This window comes from Amphimedon queenslandica, unplaced genomic scaffold (assembly GCF_000090795.2).
Source record: "Amphimedon queenslandica unplaced genomic scaffold, v1.1 AMPQUscaffold_12939, whole genome shotgun sequence".
Lineage (NCBI taxonomy): Eukaryota > Metazoa > Porifera > Demospongiae > Haplosclerida > Niphatidae > Amphimedon > Amphimedon queenslandica.
The window spans coordinates 33,347-48,390 of record NW_003546825.1 but is presented as its reverse complement, the minus strand read 5'-3'; the positions used below and the strand labels follow the sequence as shown (position 1 = coordinate 48,390).

Genomic DNA, 15,044 nt, shown 5'->3' with positions numbered 1-15,044 from the left:
ATTTTTGGGCCATTTTTTGGAAAAAACCATGGGCTATAGTACAGTGATTTTTTTCAGATTTTGACCGATTTAAAAAATAGTCATAGCTTAAAAAATTTAAGTCGGAATCAGCTCAAACTTGCTACATAGCTTAAGTACATCAATATGTATTAGAAAATGTAATAAAAATTAGGGGTAATTTTTTTAGCCATTTTTCAGAAAAAAGCATGGGCTATAGTACAGGGATTTTTCAGATTTTGGCCGATTTCTAAAAATGGTTGTAACTTGAAAAATTGAAGTTGGAATCAGCTCAAACTTTCTACACAGCATAAGTACATCAATATGTATCAGAAAATGTAATAAAAATTGGGGGTAATTTTTTAGCCATTTTTCAGAAAAAAATCATGGGCTATAGTACAGGGATTTTTTCAGATTTTGGCCGATTTTTAAAATGGTCATAACTTCAAAAGTTTTTGTTAGAATTAACTGAAACTTTCTACAAATTTTTGTCAAGTTTTTAAAGTTATAAAATCATACTTTTCTCTCTCAATTCTGATATTTCTAGTCTAAGAACACACTCAAGATAACGCACATCATAGTCCCTAAGCAAATGGGTAAGGCTGACTCATGTGAGACTATGAAAGAGGAGGAACTCTTTGATGCTCTTGACAAACACGACCTCATTACTGTAGGATGGATACATGTAAGACATCCTCTCTCCCTCTCTCTCCCTCTGTCTGTCTCTCTGTCTGTCTCTCTGTCTGTCTCTTTGTCTCTCCCTCTCTCTTTCTCCTCCTCTCTTACATGTATGTACAATCAAAATCTCTTACAATATTAAACCCACCAATCATTGATGTACATGCATGTTCATACTTATAATAATGACTGTCTAATAGTGTGTCTATACAAAATACAAGCTGATTTTTTATAGAAATAATACCACCAATTTAATTCACTTACAATACAGTGCAGTAGCTGTCCTTGTATCTTTATTTCCTGTTACCATTCAAGTGTCTCTTATACTCCACCACTTGTTTTTATAAGGTCATAGTTTCACTATTTGTCTGTTTACAGTGCAAAGATAATAATGATGATCGATAATTTGTACCTATCATAATAGTCTATATCATTAAAGAGGAATCATATTACACTCACATACACACACACACTGTATCTACTATAAGCATTAGCCTCTGTATAATGGACACTTTAGGGCAAGGTAATGTCTCTGTTATACAGAGGTGTCCTTTATGTGGAGGTTCATTTTATACAGTAAGGAATGTAATTGGTACACTAGGTGCTGTCCGTTAAATGGAGGTGTACGCTATAGCTGACAGGGTCTATGCTGTGTGTGTCTTTCTGATCATTTATGGATTGGAATTCAATTCATCTACTACTGGAGGATACATGAATACTTATGCCTTTTGTGGATATTTTTAATAATTGTACATCATTTTAAGCATATCACCTTATCTCTCCCACTCTCTCTCTCTCTCTCTCTCTCTCTCACCTATATGTTGCAGCTACTGCTGTTCATGTTTTATAAACTCCTATCCTTCTAAAGAGAGACAGACAGACCAGACAAACAGGCAGAGAGGAAGTGCAACAATGTATTTAATGATATTCATTGCTTTAAATAGTGCGCCCCACGATAGCCTTTTTGATTAAAGGAGCATTTAAACTCTGGAGATTATATCTACTGACATGGCTGAAATTTGTGGTTGTTCACCAATTTTTGAAAGGAACTTTCAGTTCCTGAAATGAACTAAATTGTAATGAAACTTAATCAAACTTTCCATGTTGATATTCATGTACATACGTATACTATACAGTATGTGCTACTGTACCATATACGTGATAATTTATGTGGTGTGTTGATTTTCTTTATTTCCAGGCTCACTTTAAATTTACAAAATTCAAACCACTTCTAATGCCATTTTATGTACTATGCCGGAACGCCTAAGTTAGGCTCAGACGAATATTATTTATGAACATGAACATTTTAGTAAAAACACAAAATTTAAAACACTCGAAAACTTGAGCGTACATGTATATGGTATACATACTATATAGCACTCTATTTTGACAGCGCTTTATTTTGGCAATTTTGCTATAAAATTGTAATTGGCGGTTTTTAATCTGGCGATTTTTGTCTACATGTGCATTACTAAGCATGTGCATTAATGATTGGCAGTTTTAATATTGGCGATTCCGCTGGCAAACCGCCAATCGCCAAAAATAAAACTCCACCAAATTAAAGCATTATATGTATAGTTTAAGGTAGCATACCATAAATGATAGTAAGAACGTGCTATCTACTGTCCTGAGGCTCAGACGAATGCTAATTTACGAGCATCCACATTTCATTGAAAACACAAAATTTGAAACACTCGAAAACTTGAGCTTATATGGTATACATAGTTTAATATGACATACCATAAATGATAGTAAGAGACGTGCAAGCTACTGTCCTTAGGAGTGGTAGTTGCTAGTGTGTAATTAACTGTTACTTGGCATGTGTAAATGAGTAGCTATCATAACAGGACACTACTCCCACTGGAGGCTACAACGTACACTCATAATACACTACTGATGGGAACAAGATTAAATAATCCTCTAGTACTTGTTCATGTGTGTTAATATTGAGGGACTAATCTGCATGTATTTTTATTAAATGATATTTAATAGTATAATATCTATGATACTTTGAGATTCTGTATTACATGTAAGTAAGATTCTCGTCATTTTTTAAAAGGTAATTTTACATTTTTATTGCTTGCTGTACAAGTATGGATGATCTTACATTATGTTTACAGTATAGTCTCTATTAATGGACACTCTCTATAGCGTACGCCTCCATTTAACGGACAGCACCTAGTGTACCAATTACATTCCTTACTGTATAAAATAACCTCCACATAAAGGACACCTCTGTATAACAGAGACACTACCTTGACCCAAAGTCTCCATTATATAGAGGCTAGTCTGTACATGTACACGCACCTTCTTACTTAATGCTTTAAAAATGTGATAGAAACATCAACAAGTAGGCATGTTATTGTTATTGATGAAGCATGTGATTTTACGAGCCATTAATTCCATAGCTGATCATCTTGTATTTTCCTGTTGTTTCTCGGGAAACATTTTAAAATGCAAAATGTAATAATTATTATTATAAAAACAGCCAGCATACCTTCTATATATATTCAATTACACACACACATTCACTGTTCATTACTTTAAGTACATCGTGTCTTTAAGTAAATTTCCCTATACTTAGGTACATTATTTTCTCTCTCTCTCTCTGTCTTTTATTAGTTTATTCATCTTGTCTTGTACATGTACATGTCATCCTACACTTAGCGTGGTTTGGGTTGTCGTGGTAACGGGCCCAGCAGGTTTATTAGTGTGGTGGATACTAATGGGATATGGTTTAGACTTTTTCTCCCACCTTCTCTCTCTCTCCTCCTCCTCTCTCTCTCTCCCTCCCTCTCCCTCTCTGTTAAGAAGGTTAATTATCAGTATAGTAGTAAAGTGGCTGAAAGTGAAAAATTGTGTGATTTCTTAGAATGACAATAAAAACAAAACCTTTTGTCACGCTCACTAGTACATACATATACATGTACAATCAGTATAAATGACATAATTATTATTATTAATTTATTATCTTAAATATAAATGAGACACGGGAGACATGCAGACAGTTGGCTATTATGATGATGATATTATTATTCAGTCATTATTCTCAATAAATGAATTAAGAGCATTACTAGTACATAATATACAGTTTAATGTACATGTACATGTACATGTACAGTGCAGTATTTGTCATGGGTCAGTTATGCTGTGGTGAATGAGGTAATGGGCTAATGTAATATCCTCAGTTGATTCTCTCCCTCCCTCTCTCTCTCTCTCATAGTGACCTTTCTTATGAAATGTCCTCTACTTGTTATGTGACCTCTCCTTCCTTCCTTCTCTAATTCTTTTAAAATATTCTATTGAAATAAGGTACAAGTGTAGCTTCTATCTTGCCTCTATATAATGGACACTTTGGGTCAAGGTAGTGTCTCTGTTATACAGAGGTGTCCTTTATGTGTAGGTTATTTTATACAGTAAGGAATGTAATTGGTACACTAGGTGCTGTCCGTTAAATGGAGGTGTACGCTATAGAGAGTGTCCATTAAGAGAGGCTATACTGTATTTATATGTACATGTACATGTACATTTTTAAAGGCTAATTTTCCCCAGCTGCAATTTAAAATAAACACACTTGCATGTACGTGTATACACACACGCTCACGCACAGGCTAATAATTTGTTTATCAATTTGTTCGGTACATATACTTACGTCTCACATACAGAGATATCATGTGTCATGTGAAGAGAGTGAGAGTGAGTAGCAGAAGGAGATGAGTAATAGTTTATGAGTACAAGTAATAATTATATTTTAAAATAGTCATGCACATACATGTACATGTACATGCATGTACACGTGTTTAAATATTGGTATGATTGTATTCATTAATAGTTTAAGGATTTTCAAATGTACATATGCTTTTAAAATTATCTTCTCTCTCTCTCTCCCCCTCTCTCTCTCTCTCTCTCTCTCTCTCTCTCTCTCTCTCTCTCTCTTTCCAGACTCATCCTTCTCAGACTGCCTTCATGTCAAGTGTTGATCTTCACACTCATTATTCTTATCAGATTATGCTACAAGAGGCCATTGCTATAGTTGTTGCACCCAAATATGACAAGTAAGAGAGAGAGAGAGGGACAGAGAGAGAGAGGGACAGAGAGAGAGAGAAAGAGAGAGAGAGAGAGAGAGAGAGAGAGAGAGAGAGAGAGAGAGAGAGAGAGAGAGGGACAGAGAGAGAGAGAGAGAGAGATTCATGTACATATACATGTTCACTAGTATTTATTAATTGTTTTTAAGAGACAGTAATAAATGTTCCATTCCTCTTACCCACTCATACACTGATATATACCTCACATACTTCATACCCCTCCACTGTATTATCATGTATTGTATACATTACATATAAACACTGTATAAACCTTAATTCCATTACAGTCCATTAGCGATGAGATTGTCATTGTCCTAACAATTTTATACACTCATACTGTCCTAATGGCATTAGATCACATATAAATTGTCATTTAATACAGTTAATGTATGCGATGTACTTTATTGCATTATTGGCTGCATTTCTTTATTTAAAATATTATAATTATTTTAAAAAGTACATGTACATACATTGTATATGTATAATATAGTTTAAGGTAACTTTTTAATCGTACGAAATAGTTAATTTTTTGTTGAAGGATTTTTTAAAATTCTAAGTTCAAGTGATTATACTATCATTATTGATAATAATAATTATTGTGAAAGAAAAAAGCTGAAATTATTAAATTTAAACCACCGATACATGTCAAATTGTTATTATTATTATTGTTGTTGTTGTTGTTGTTTTTTGTTGTTATTATTCTCGAGCTATTATCCCTAATGTGTTATTGTATCTCATTATTATTGACGCCGCTATTATTATTATTATTATTATTATCCTTGTTTTTATAAGGAAATATTTCACTCGTTAATTGAACGTGTTACATATTTAGCTGTTACTTAGAATCTATAGAGCCAACACTCTTCTATTAATAATAATAATGATATTTAGTAATTATTATTAGTACATCACTAGTGCATTACTGGAGTGTACTGGTACATTAGGACACCTGCAACTTATGAAATCTTCCCTCCATCCCTCCCTCCCTCTCCCTCTATTACTGTGTATTATATAAGAGGCACATATTTCAAGTCATTATATACAAGAACATTTACAAGTAGTTCAAGTTGCATTTTGTGTAGTGTAGATGAAGTATTAAGCTTTGTTTGTTTTGAAAAATTGAACAATTTCCTGATGCATATTGATGTACTTATGCTGTGTAAGAAGTTTGAGCTGATTCCAATTTAAATTCTTCAAGTTATGGCCATTTTAAGAAAATGCCAAAGTTCTAAAAAGTACCCAAGGCTATAGCCCATGGTTTTTCTTTAAAATGGCCAAAAAATCACTCCCGATTTTTATTACATTTTCTGATACATATTGATGTCCTTATGCTGTGTAGAAAGTTTGAGCTGATTCCGACTTCAATTTTTCAAGTTACGGCCATTTTTAAAAACTAATAATTGCTATTGGTACCTGTGTGGTTATTGTAGCATATGAAAGCTACATTGTGAAACTACACTAGTAACATACCTAAACTTTAATTCCACAACTCTTTACTATGCAAATAATCCTACTAGGGAAAAATATTAAATTATTATCATACACATGCCTCTTTACTAAGGACACCATTGGGCTCACACTACCTGTCCTTAATACATGTACAGTGTAGCCTCTTTATTAAGGACACCATTGGGCCCACACTACCTGTCCTTAATACATGTACAGTGTAGCCTCTTTATTAAGGACACCATTGGGCCCACACTACCTGTCCTTAATACAGAAGTGTCCTCATTTCAGAGGTACTTTTGTATAGGCTTGTACCAATTGGGACATTACAAAATGTCCTCATTATAAAGGTGTCCTTATTATAAAGGTGTCCTTATTCCAGAGGCTACACAGTGTAGTCTGTTAGAGCCATACTAATGCCACACATGCTCCAGCCTACTTAATCATCTCAAAGCTAATTACATTTAAACTCCAATGCCTCAAGACAGCTTTGAGTTCATACAAATACACTTTGGTCCACTCTATCAGACAGAACAGAGGCACCACACTCAGTCTTATATCACTCAACCATGTACTGATATGCATACATGTAACATGTACATGTACATTGTATATGTATTATGTGATTATGTGTATGTGTATGTACGTGTCATTAATATGTGACCATGTGTGCCTGTACAGAGGTCTTTTTGAACTGTCCCTACCTACATGTAGTGGGGAATGGCCACAAACCCTAAGTAGATCTGCAAGTACATGTATGTACATGTATACATGTTAATGGGTGCATATGTATCACGTATCATCTCCTTTGAGTGTGTGTGTCTGTGTACTTTGTGTAGTATTTGGTGTGTGTGCCTTTGGGGGTAATATATGGAGACTGAGAGTCTGCCATTGTCTCTTGATGGATTTATTAATGTGAAACTGTACAAGGATTATGGTTGAAGTACTGCCCACATTAAGCTTATAGGCTTAAATGTATTATTATTAATTTATTTATTATTATTATTAGATGAAGGTTAGATCCATTTGTTACTAATACAGTATAGCCTCTCTTAATGGACACTCTCTATAGCGTACACCTCCATTTAACGGACAGCACCTAGTGTACCAATTACATTCCTTACTGTATAAAATAACCTCCACATAAAGGACACCTCTGTATAACAGAGACACTTTCCTGTACCAAAGTGTCCATTATACAGAGGCTGGTCTGTACATGTAGTTCCTTCTCTCTGTTATCAAGTTCAATTAAAATTCCTTTCTCATAGTAGCGGATTTTCTTTCCTTTATTGGATGGAATAATGTGTAGCTAATAATTGGCAGATAATTCAATTATCAATCATAATACAATGACTCTACTACACTCACTCTAATCACTACTACATATTCAATAATTATCGCGCCATGTAGCTTTACTATACAATTTAAAAAATCTGATATACATGTATTCTGCACACTCACTTATACATATTTTGGCTTTTTTACATGTGCATATGTATACCTTTGTATATCTCTGTATATCTCTGTATTTTCTAGTATACTTGTATCTATATACTAATGCCTAGCATATTTTGTATATTCTTTTATGCTCCTTTCGTTTCATTTTGCAATAATAATTATATTGTTGGAAGAACTGTCTTTAAAATTGGTTTTTAATATGTTTTTAATTCAAATACATGTACGTGTACGTGTACGTGCTTTGCTAACATGTGGTACATGTACACCCATCCTTTGACTTAAAAAACTAAAAAGGCAAAGATCCAATTAGATCGAGATAAAAATATTTAAATAAAAAGATTAAAGTCTAATCAGTGTATGATGATATGTACTGTAGCCACCAGACCTGCATTATGGTTGCTAGGAAGCAGACCAGGTGCTTATCAGGGAAATGGCTTCACCCAGTCTTCTACCCTGTCTGTCTTCACTTAATACATTTACACACACACACACACACACACATCAGTTCTGCTGTGTTTATGTTAAAAATTGTATTAAGTGTGTTTGTATGTTTGCTTGACTCTGATGCTGTGGGCTTCTGTAAACAGCCTCTAGGGGGGTTAAGAGAGAGAGAGGGAGAGGGGGAGAGAGAGAGAGAGAGGGAGGGAGGGAGGGAGAGAGAGAGGGAGAGAGAATGTGAAAGTGTCATTAAACAAATAGAAGGATAAACATTTGCCTTAATCTCTCAATTCTAATAGCATCATCTCTTCACATTTTTCATTTTAAATCTACTTAATAAAATATTAAATAATAAAAATAGTCTTAAATGGTGGGAAAGCTATATCTTTCTACAGGTGCTATATAAATCCAGCTATAATGTAACGCTATAGCTAGAGGCAGTTATATAAGGGCAGGTGCACTAGCTAAAGCAGAATTGTTTATTTCCTGCTTGTCATAACAAATTATGATACTTATACTCATTCTTACACTAACAGTGTTTACACTAAAGAAATCATTATCTAATTTATGTACTATAATAATGATCTCCCCCCTCTCTCTCTCTCCTTAATATAGAGTAGGCTTTTCTTTGATGCACCATTTTACATGTCCAATTGTCAATTTTTTGGCAATTTTGCTACATGTACATGCAGGGCCGTAGCCAGGAACTTAAAACAGGGGGTTCGGAAATTGCTGCGCGCTTCGCGCGCAGCAAAAATTTTGCCGAAAAACGGGCGTGGTTGGTAGGCGTGGTCTTAATTTACTCATCTCGGCCATGTGCTGACTCAGCTAAAATGGCCATCTGTGCTTCTCGCTGTTGCCAAAATGCTAATCCTGCTTTTGCAGTGCTGTTCTTCATGACAGGAGCTAATCTAAAACTTTTTTGCAGCTACAACAGGGGGTTCGTCCGAACCCCCCAAACCCCCCCTGGCTATGGGCCTGACATGTACATGTATATAAATGCATTTTTCCATTTTTTATTCCACCATTTTGTATCTAGTTATATGTACATGTATACAGTATAGTCTCTCTTAATGGACACTCTCTATAGCGTACACCTCCATTTAACGGACAGCACCTAGTGTACCAATTACATTCCTTACTGTATTAAATAACCTCCACATAAAGGACACCTCTGTATAACAGAGACACTACCTTGACCCAAAGCCTCCATTATATAGAGGCTACATTTAATTCCTATTATTATTATTATAAAATATATTAATTTACATTAGACACTGTGCAGTTTGTATAGCATTCTGTGATTATTAATATATAAATATTATTACTAAATTATTATTATTATTATAATTATCATAATTATCTCACCTTGACTGTCCCAACTACAATGTAAATGTATAGATGGACACTTATCACTCTGCTGTAATAATAATAATAATATTGATAATAATAATAATAAATAAAGTGTCAAAATATCGTGTATATAAACAACGCTGCTGGTTATTGTTTGCATAGAGAGATAAGGGTTTAAACAATATACTAACAATATACTAATAATATACTATGATATACTAATAGTGTACACATTGACGTAGACTGTAAAAGTGTGCAAGAGAAAATATACTTAATAATATACTAATAGTATGCGTATTGATATACTGAAGTATGCTAATAATGTACTAATAGTATGCGTATTGATATACTGAAGTATGCTGATAATATACTGGAATCCTTATACCCAATGACATGTGAAATAGCTCATAAAGGTTACTATAATGTAATCCTTTAATACAATTAAATAATTAAATCCGAAGGAATACTCACATACATGTAGTTGGTTCCTCCTGAATGTGTGTGTCAAAATACACCCACTCTCTCTCTCTCACACACAAACTTCCATGTAAATGTACATGTACATGTATAGTTTCTTTTAATGGACACTCTCTATAGTATACACCTCCATTTAATAGACCTCACCTAGTGTACCAATCACATTCCTTACTGTATAAAATAACCTCTGTATAACAGAGACACTGCCTTGACCCAAAGTGTCCATTATATAGAGGCTAGTCTGTACATACAGATCATCTCTAGTAGAAGAAAGCTAATCTTTTATTTTTATCTCTGTCTCTCTATATAGTTGCATGCTTCATAAGTTAATCAATGATACTAATGTTATTATACTAACGATCAGTATTATTGTGTGATTATATCCTACTAATATGTACACGCATATACATGTACATATATATACACATTGATTGGACGACACTCGTAATAGTAAAGGAGATAATGAAAGAATGTGTATTCTGATAGTAATTATCATGCACACACACACACACACACACACACACACACAGAGTGTGTAGTTCTTGTACTGTGTAAACTGTTGAATTCAGGGGAGAGGAAGAGAAGAGAGGGACAGAGAAGGAGAGTGAATAATGGAACAATGAGTTATGAAGTCAGCTAGCAGCTGGAATTATTTCAGTATCAATCAGTTGATGTCTCATTAGGTTTATAAGTAAAAGGGAACCACATTTTATGGGAGATATTTTACAGTAGCTAAATTATAAAGAATAGTAGAAGCCATGTATCTTAGCTTTTAAATATTTATTTTATGGATAACAGCAACCAATGCTTGTATCATAGTGATCTAAACAATGAACAGTGCTTACCTAGCTTAGGCTCACCACTTAAATACACTATACTTTGTACATATAAAATACATGTACATGTACAAGTAGTACATGTAGTGTGTACATTTATAGTAGATGTGTTGTATGTGGAGTGTGTGACTGACCCTAGATCATATTCACAAGTTGATGATAGTAAAATATAGTAAGACACACCAGGTGGCATCACTATATCAGTCAGACTGCTGCTCTGGCATATGACACACTCTTTGTGATATCGTACAGTGTAGCCTCTTTATTAAGGACACCACACTACCTGTCCTTAATACATGTACAGTGTAGCTTCTTTATTAAGGACACCATTGGGCCCACACTACCTGTCCTTAATACATGTACAGTGTAGCCTCTTTATTAAGGACACCATTGGGCCCACACTACCTGTCCTTAATACAGAGGTGTCCTCATTTCAGAGATACTTTTGTATAGGTCTGTACCAATTGGGACATTACAAAATGTCATCATTATGAAAGTGTCCTTATTATAAAGGTGACCTTATGGCTACATGTATAGTCCAGTTTCTATTAAGAGGGGGAAGAGTGCTAAATGTAAAAGGAGGAGCAAGTGGTCATGTGCCTTTCTAATTTTAAAAAGAGGCAGACATGAGAGTGAGAAAGCAGTGCTGGTAGGAGGAGAAGTGAAGTGGTAATTTCAAAGAGGAGGAGGAGGTTTAAAGTGTCTATTAAATATTTGAGTGGTTTGTTAGCCTGGGCAAGGACATATGAGGATGGTTTCTGGTCTACAGGTAGGATGGAGGGGGAGGGGAGAGAGGGAGGAGAGAAAGTCTCTTATGAATACACAAGTGGTGCCAATGACTCAACAAAACCAACTCTATTAGTATTGTCTGGTGGTTGCTTAGCAACTTAGTCTGTAATGGAAGCCTATGGTATGTATGTGTGTACCTTTTATGCCAGCCCCAGGTTGGTACCAAGTGATAGCAATTAGAGGAATACTTCTCCTTCTCTCTCCCCCCCCTCTCTCTCTCTTGATCAAAAGCACACTTACTGTGTAGCCTCTTCAATAAGGACACCTTTATAATGAGGACACCTCTATAATGAGGACATTTTGTAATGTCCCAATTGGTACAAGCCTATACAAAAGTACCTCTGAAATGAGGACACCTCTGTATTAAGGACAGATAGTGTGGGCCCTTTATAAAGAGGCTATTATGTACACTCTTTGCCTCTGGTCACATTTCTTGTGTTAATTGTCTGTCATGAGATTAGCAGAATCACTCATTCATTAATTCTATAAAAAGGGAAAAGCTTCCCGAGCCATGACATATCTTGACCATATTGAGTGAATCACTTGTGTAATGGAGTAGTGATTACCAGTGGAGCATAGAGAAAGAGAGAGGGAGGGAGGGGGGAGAAACTGGGGAGCCCAATGTAGCAGATAATGAAGTTAGCAGAGATTGATGGATGTTATTAATAATAAGTGTTAGACCCAGCTGTAATGTTCCCTCCAAAAAAATCCATCCTTTGTATCAGATTCTTTAAATGTCACTTAGCTTTTCTAATAGTTTATTTTATACAAAGAAGATTATACAGTATGACCCTCTGTATATCCTTGTAATAAACTGGGCCCACATTACAAAATGTCCTTGTTATAAAAGTGTCCTAGCTAATTGTCAATAATATACTTTCTCTCTCTCTCTCCTGTTTCCTTGTATAACTTAAGTGTCTGATAGATAAGACTAGCCTTTAATCACTAGATAAATTATGAAAACTTCTCACACTTTCAAATCAAATATTTGTTTGTGTTTCTCAACTACTAGTGACTAGATAACACCATGCCTACCTCTCATCACTTCTCCCCAATGTCCCATTTCCTCCTACTCCCAGTAGGTGGTTTCCATAAGCCTGGGCTGCAGCCATTAGCTATTGTTATTATAATGCTATGAATATTAATATCAACCTCTTGAGAGCTCTACCCCCTTAAAGTTAGAGTCCATTAGCTAGTGCTGTCCCCCATAGACCTCAGCACATCCTCTATCTCATGCCCTCCCTTCCTATAATAGAGCTTATACACTGTATACTGTATGTACATGTACATGTATATACATGTATGTGTATATGTACATGTAGATCTTGTACTGTACATGTATATGTACAGTACATGTATGTAGTGTAGCTTCTATAATAAGGACACTTTTATAATGAGGACATTTTGTAATGTCCCAATTGGTACAAGCCTATACAAAAGTACTTCTGAAATGAGGACACCTCTGTATTAAGGACAGGTAGTGTGGGCCCAATGGTGTCCTTAATAAAGAGGCTACACTGTACATGTATTAAGGACAGGTAGTGTGGGCCCAATGGTGTCCTTAATAAAGAGGCTACACTGTACATGTGTTAAGGACAGGTAGTGTGGGCCCAATGGTGTCCTTAATAAAGAGGCTACACTGTACATGTATTAAGGACAGGTAGTGTGGGCCCAATGGTGTCCTTAATAAAGAGGCTACACTGTACATATATTAAGGACAGGTAGTGTGGGCCCAATGGTGTCCTTAATAAAGAGGCTACACTGTACATGTATTAAGGACAGGTAGTGTGGGCCCAATAGTGTCCTTAATAAAGAGGCTACACTGTACATGTATTAAGGACAGGTAGTGTGGGCCCAATGGTGTCCTTAATAAAGAGGCTACACTGTACATGTATTAAGGACAGGTAGTGTGGGCCCAATAGTGTCCTTAATAAAGAGGCTACACTGTACATGTATTAAGGACAGGTAGTGTGGACCCAATGGTGTCCTTAATAAAGAGGCTACACTGTACATGTACTATTATGTAGATTATTAATACCTTTATTCTTTTGTTAAAGCATGACTAGTTATAGCCCTCCCTACCTCCCTCCCTCTCTCTTTCATTTATCATGTATTAATGTACAGAACAATTGGAGCAGCCTTGATTCTTTATAGATAGAGAGAAAGAGGGAGGGAGGGAGGGAGAAAGAGGGAGAGGGGGTGACACTTTCACTTGTAATATAAAACCTCACTAAACTATAAGTCTGAACTACATTGTACATATATTATTATTATTATTATTATTATTATTATTGCTATTATTATTATTATTTTATCAATTAATTACCATAGTGATAGCTATACATGCAGTACAATTATCTGTGTGTCTGTCTGGTTAATTATTATTCTAGCTATTTAGTATGAGTCTGGTATGTGTATTCCTCAAATTCTTATCCTAACCAGTTCATATCTATGTCTCCCTTAGACTCCAGTATACTCTCTATGTCTACAACTCTTTCTCTCCATGTACATGTACCTCTATCTGTCTTTAATCTATTCTGTCTGTATCTCTCTCTCTCTCTTTCTGAATGTGACCCATTGATGAATTACTTACTATATCTATGAATGTTGATAGTGTAAGGCATTGGTTGTGTCAGCTTCATAAGATAAACTGCTAAGAGTTTAAGAATGTGTCCTTAGCAATAGCAGCTGCTTAGAGTGAGCGTGTCCCTCCTCTTCTCTGTCTGTATGCTGGAGTGTTTCTTGGAAGTCACATTCTATGTAATATAATGAATCAGTTGTTGTGATAACTGATATTTAATGGGCTTTGTTTTTCTAATCTCTGTCCTTTCTCTCCCTTTCTCTCTCTGTCTCTCTCTTTGTCTCTCTCTTCCCCCTCTCTCTCTCTCTGTCTCTCTGTCTCTCTCTTTCTGTCTCCCTCTCTCTCTCCCCCAGGGTTGGTAATTTCACTCTCACTCAACCCCACGGTCTCAATTATATCGGTAGATGTTCCGGTAAAGGGTTTCACACGCACCCAAAAGAACCTCCCTTGTATGAGGTAAGAAGTTTACTGAGTAGTATACTGAGTACGGACATAGTATACTGAGTACGGACATAGTATACTGAGTATGCTAGCACACTAATAATGGAACTTTTTAGTACTCTTAATACATGTACACTAATAATTTACTTATAATATACTAATAATATACCAATAATATACTGATTGCTTCGTTATTGGCTGTCGTATGTGTGAGGTATATCTTTTGTGTCCTTGTAAGTCGGTTCCCAGGGTTGTCATGGAAACCTCATTACTCCCACATTAAGAGAAATTCCATGGGCAGCAGTAATTGGATTAGTTGATTAATTAGAGATATTCTGATAAAAACGAGTGATGTCATTATTATCATTATTATTGATATTATTATTATTATTGTTGTTGTTTCTTGGATATAACAGGAAAAGCTTTAAAATTCTTGTACTTTGCACTTTTCATTGTTTTTTTTTG

The 15,044-nt window shown here is 35.3% G+C and overlaps 1 protein-coding gene across 1 annotated transcript in view; it reads left to right on the top strand.

Annotated features, from left to right (window-relative positions):
- LOC100641440 (STAM-binding protein-like A) overlaps positions 1–14,724 on the top strand; it is a gene marked incomplete at its 5' end in the record, with an annotated part of 17,904 nt that extends 3,180 nt beyond the window's left edge. The window contains 3 exons of the mRNA XM_020002313.1: positions 545–682; positions 4,618–4,730; positions 14,492–14,724. Of these exons, the coding sequence (XP_019857872.1) occupies positions 545–682; positions 4,618–4,730; positions 14,492–14,642 (402 nt within the window). The remainder of the gene's footprint in view (positions 1–544; positions 683–4,617; positions 4,731–14,491) is intronic.
- Positions 14,725–15,044: the final 320 nt, after the last annotated feature.